General features: G+C 35.3%; 1 protein-coding gene across 1 annotated transcript; it reads right to left on the bottom strand.

The window, feature by feature from the left end:
* Nucleotides 1-3,088: 3,088 nt before the first annotated feature.
* On the bottom strand, nt 3,089-4,527 carry LOC142616677 (uncharacterized). Its single transcript, XM_075789473.1, has 2 exons — nt 4,023-4,527; nt 3,089-3,144 (listed from the first exon to the last, which is right to left on the bottom strand). The coding sequence occupies exons 1-2, from the start codon at nt 4,525-4,527 to the stop codon at nt 3,089-3,091; spliced, it is 561 nt and encodes a 186-aa protein (XP_075645588.1).
* Nucleotides 4,528-5,838: the final 1,311 nt, after the last annotated feature.

Raw genomic sequence — 5,838 nt, 5'->3', positions numbered from 1 at the left:
TTTTCCTAATCACTAGAAATAAAAAAAAATTTTAGGGGCCAAGTCATATATATTATTTATATATAAAATATGCAATATGATTTAATATATATTATTTTTTCATGTAAAATAAAAATATTTACGTTAAGTTAGTCTTTAGTTAACTCAAAATAATTTCTTCTTTATCTAGTTATTTTACAAACTATGAATTATCTTTTAAATCATATTGTGCACAATTCATTTTTTGAAAACATCTTAGATCATATTTGTTTGTTAAATGTTAGTGCATTTTAAATTAAATTACATTAACACTTAAATTAACTGAAGATTAATAAAGAGATGAGTTATAGTGGAATTTGTTAAATATAGAGTTAACTTGTATGTAAGTTAAATTAAATAAATTAAGGAAAGTTATCTAAACTAATAAATAACATGTAGGTTATGAGAAGGATTAGAAGACTATATATATGGCTATGCTACAGACTAATTTGATATCAAGAGTGAATGAAGAGAAATAGTTAAAGTAAAAAGTACGGTGTGAGAGAGTGAATTCAATAATACTCCTAAATAGTTGAGAAATTTTGGGCCAAAGAAAGGTGCTTCTTTTGGTGGAGCTTTGAGCTCAACCACTTATGCAGAGTTGGTCTGAGCTACACAACGAACTGTTGGGCTGTTGTATCTTGGAGGGGACAAATTAGAAGTGAATTTTTGCTACATCAGTTTCTAGGCTTTGCCAACCGCAGAGGGCTTGAATCTTCTTAAAGAAAGCGAGATTTCAGTGCCTCAGTCCGACATTGTTCGTTTATATTTATATTTTTATTGTAATCAAAATATCATTTTATTGGTAATTTCTCCAACAGTTTTAAGGAGATTCAAAAATGGGGCCAACAACTGAGAAGTCAAATGACAATGTCGGAGATCTCAACAAATCCTTCTGTTTTAAGGGAGTTCATTTCAAAAGATGGAAAGTTAAGGTCCTTTTCTATCTAAGCCTTTTTAAGGTAGCCTACGTCCTCATTGAGAAGAATCGAAACAAGGTCTCTACTGACGACATGACCAAAGATGAAGTTTATGATCATCAAGAAAAAATAGATAAGTATGAACAAAATGAGTATAAACACTGTCACTATCTTTTAAATTGTCTTGCGGATTCAATGATTATTATAATACTACATACACTTCTACAAAGAAAATTTGGAAGGCTTTACAAAGCAAATATGACACCGAAGAGGCTGGTGCAAAGATATATGTAGCTAGACGTTTCTTTTGCTATCAAATGGTGGATACATAATTTGTTGTGGAATAGGTTCAAGACTTTCAAATGATCATGGCAAAAGTTAGATCCAAAGGCATAAAGATTGAGGAAAACCATATTGTGGCTGGTATTATTGACAAGCTACCACCATCATGGAAAGAGTTCCAAAAATCAATGCGCCATAAGCAAAAGGAGACGTCCCTAGAATCCTTGATCACTCGCATCCACATAGACGAAGAAGCTAGAGGACAAGATGCACTTATAATACAAGAGGGTAATGGACATTCTACCACCAAGGTTGTCGCACCCCAAACCCAAAAGGGTCAAAACATGAGAAACATCTCAAAGGTACCTGTAGATTTTTTCCTTTTTGAAAAACCAAACTATAGGAGATCTTTATTTTCCTTTCATTTCCACAGGATAAGAATATATAACCATAAATCTCCATATTACAAGTCAGAGCTCTATAACACATTTATCAACAACAACTAAAAATCATGTGCCTCCACATAATACATGAATATATATTACAAAACTTTTGGATTACACAAAGTCACAATCTTATCAAGAATAAGGAATCTTAGTATCGAGTCTAGGCCTACCACACCTAAGGCTAACAAACCTCAAGTGACTAACCTCCAATCGAATTAATCAATGTCTCGGTGGACATAGCAAAATCAAGTCACCAATTGTTTACAACAAAAGTCACCAAATTCAACAAAGCACTTCAATCATCACAAACGAAGTAAGCTTCATATCCAAGGTATCGCTAATTACTCTGAAAAACTGTTAGAGGGTGGGATGAGCTAAAGCCCAGTAAGTAGCATAATTAATGGGGGTAGGGGAAATGCAAGTTTCATCTTCAATAATAATAATATGACAAGAACGATTAAATAATGAAATAAAAAATTACTCAAAGTAACTACCTTGAAACTATATACCATAATTTTGAGCACTAACAATATCATTTTCAAAACCATAAAATCTAACATACGGTAAATTATCACAAATATACCATACTACCACATAGACCGATCAAGGGATCCACCCATTCACAATTGACATGATATTGTCTTCTTTGGTATGCAGACTCTTGGCCCCATGGGCAGCAGCCTCACCCATACTCTCAAAGTTTTTCTCTCTCCCCATAGGCAGCAGAGAGAGCGCCTCAAATAAGACCTCTCTTGCATGTGGTCTCTTGGCCCCATAGGCAGCAGCCTCACCCACACACAATTAAAGAACCTCTTCCCCCTATGGGCAGTAGGGAAGAACGTGTCATCCAAAGTGAAAGGGCGATGACCTGGATTTGATTCCGTTGTCTGTTGTCACAAAGACTACGGAAAGTAAATCGGGTGATCACTAGGAAATCACACATGGCATGGTGTTAAAACCACATAAAGCTCACATGTTACATTACTTTCAAATACATAGTTTATATCTAGGTAATTTCAGGAAAACCTTAAATAATCTAACTTCCACAAAGTTTGTAAGGTTTTCGACTTCATTCTTGTCAAAAAGATTTTATATCAATTTCCCAATAACAAGACAAGATAAGCATCTTTAGATTTTCTAATAAACCATAGAATCCATAATTTCCTTATCAAAGATTAAATAAAAGATGCTCTTATTTTCCATGTCAACAATTCATGCATTTCCCCAAATGCAATACCAAATATGATGCATTTTCATATATAATAATACATAATAGGGTTACAACACAACACTTTTAAGAAAACATATATCGATATATAATTTTTCAAAATGTGTTTGACCCAAAAACATCATTTATGAAACATGGTTGTTTTCCAAAAATAGCCCATTAAGAAGCTACTTACCTTGCAACCCGCAAAAAGCCTAATTTTCTAAGCTCCAAAGGAGATTAGCTAGAACCTCAACAATATCAAGCAAACCTAACACAATAAGCATAAAGTTTAAAATTGTATCTAGCTACAATTTAGGAATTGCCAAATAAGCACTTAATTAGGCAAGCCTAATATTTAACCTCATCAATAACATATTCCTCTTCCAAAGTTTCTCAACAAATTAATTCACAAGGCATAGACTCCAATTTATAAAGTTAACCCATTCAATATCATCTCCAACATTATGAAAGCAAAATCTAAATATCCTCCAAGACAGGAAATTTAGAACTTCAACTACTCCAAATAAACCCAATAGCAATGGAAAAAATAGATTTACCAACCATCACATGTTATAACTCAAAACCCCTAAATTTCTGCCATAAATAAACCTTAGATAGTCATCATTAACACAAACCATAAACCCACTCATCAAATAATTCCACCAATACAAAACTCATACATATAAACACATGAATATCACTTCCAATGCTCATAAATCACATGGGTATTATTATTAAAACTTAGATAAAAGTATAACCTCAAGCAAAATATAAAACTCACCAAAAGGATTAGAAATTTTACCTCAAATAAAAGATGAAGATGCTTAGAGGTTCCTAAGGATTTTCCGGTGACATTGCCAGAAAAAATGATGGTGGAGATGGTGCTATGGAGGTACCGGTGTGAGAGGATGAGCAAGTGATAGAGAGGAGTGTATGAGAGAAAAGAAAAGAAAGAAAAGAAAATAAAAAGAGAGGGATGGCCGGCCAAGAGGATGAGAGCTAATGAGTGAGATGTGTGGTGGGGGTTAGTGTGTTAGGTGGGGCACGTGTGGTCCCAAAAAATCTGACCATTACATTTTTTTTTGTTGATTGGGACATTACATTCTTCCCCTCTTATAAAAATTTCGTCGTCAAAATTTTACATACCTTGATCCTCAACAAGGTTTGGGTATCTTGACAACATAACGTCCTCATGCTCCCAAGATGTCTCTTTCACCAAATGATTCTTCCAAAACACCTTTACCCAGGATATTGTTCTATTGCGTAGCACTTGCTCCTTAAGATTCAAAATCTCTACTTGAATTTCTTCATATGACAAATCATCTCTAATTTGAAGAGGCTCATATCTCAATACATGTGAAAGGCCAGGAATGTATTTCCTTAACATAGACTCATGGAAAACATTATGAATTCCTAACAGGGCCAAGGGTAGGGAAATTCTATAAGCAATTTCACCCACTCTCTCCAAGACCTCAAAAGGCCCTACAAACCTAGGGCTTAACTTACCCTTTTTGCCAAATCTCATTACTCCTTTCATAGGTGCAACCCGTAAGAAAACTTTACCTCCAATTTCAAGTTCTAAAGCTTTCCTTTTAATGTCATAATAGCTTTTTTGTCTACTTTGGGCTGCTCGTAGTCGATCACGAATCATATTTACCTTTTCACAAGTCCTTTGAACAATCTCTAGCCCTAAAAATTTTCATTCTCCAACCTCATCCCAACAAATTGGGGATCTACACCTCCTTTCATACAAAGCCTCATAATATACCGCTCTAGTACTTGAATGGTAACTATTATTATAAGCAAACTCTACCAAAGGTAAGTGACTAGCCCAACTCCCTTTAAAATCCAAAACACATGCTCTCAACATATCTTCTAGAGTTTTAATAGTCCTTTCAATCTGTCCATCTGTGTGAGGGTGGAATGTTGTGCTAAAATCCAGTCTAGCACCCAAGGCCTTTTGCACACCACCCCAAAAATGAGGAAACCTTGGATCTCTATCTGAAACAACAGAAATGGGTACTCCATGAAGTCTCAAGATCTCACCAACATAAAGTTGAGCTAACTGATCAAGGAAGTAGTTCATCCGAATAGGGACAAAATGAGCTGATTTTGTCATTCTATCAACAATCAGCCAAATAGCATCATGACCCTTAAGAGATCTCGGCAATCTTGAAAAAAAATCCATGGTGATTTTCTCTCACTTCCATTGGGGAATAGGAAGTGGTTGCAACAAACCTGAGGGTCGTTGGTGCAACAAACCCGAGGGTCGTTGTTGCAACACCTTAACCTACTGACAAGTCAAAAATTGCTCCACAAAGTGAGCAATCTCCCTTTTCATATTATTCCACCAAAAGTTTTCACAAAGATCATGGTACATCTTTGTACTACCCGGATGTATTGTATATGTAGTCGAATACTCATGACTTGACAAGACACGAACCCGACACGCGAACACGAATTGCCACCCCTATAGTGAGCCTCCTTTAGAATCTCCTTTTTAATCAATGGATCATTTGGCACACAAAGTCTACTCTCAAATCTCAAAGCACCATCCTCAGAGATAGAAAATTCAGATTTCTTTCCACTACTCGCCTCATCCTTGATTTTCTTTAAATGTGGGTCATCGGCCTGTGACAATTTAATTCTTTCCACCAAAGTTGGGTGAACACTCAAACTAGTCAGGTAGGCCTCAAAATGGCCCATAACAATCTCAATCTCCATCCTTTCAAGATCCTGAATAATTTCCTTTCGATTAGCAATGCAGCTGAAAAAACTTGAAGGCTATCTACTAAGAGTATCAGCTACAACATTAGTCTTACCAGGATGATAGTTAATAGAGCAATCATAATCCTTAAACAGTTCTAACCATCTCTGTTGCCTCATATTTAACTCCTTCTGGGTAAAGAAATACTTTAAACTTTTATGATCAGAGAAAATCTCGCATCTTTCCCCATACAAA

The sequence above is a fragment of the Castanea sativa genome, chromosome 11, assembly GCF_040712315.1.
Source record: "Castanea sativa cultivar Marrone di Chiusa Pesio chromosome 11, ASM4071231v1".
In the NCBI taxonomy this organism is placed as follows: domain Eukaryota; kingdom Viridiplantae; phylum Streptophyta; class Magnoliopsida; order Fagales; family Fagaceae; genus Castanea; species Castanea sativa.
The sequence above is the reverse complement of the archived record's forward strand: the minus strand, read 5'-3'. Positions and strand labels throughout refer to the sequence as shown.

What these genes read in the sequence shown, in the direction of transcription:
- LOC142616677 (XM_075789473.1), bottom strand. Translation starts at nt 4,527, where the DNA reads ATGATTCGTGATCGACTACGAGCAGCCCAAAGTAGACAAAAAAGCTAT. An exon ending in AAACCTTGTTGAGGATCAAG is followed by an intron (nt 3,145 to 4,022) that starts GTATGTAAAATT and finishes TTATTGTGTTAG; the next exon opens with GTTTGCTTGATATTGTTGAG.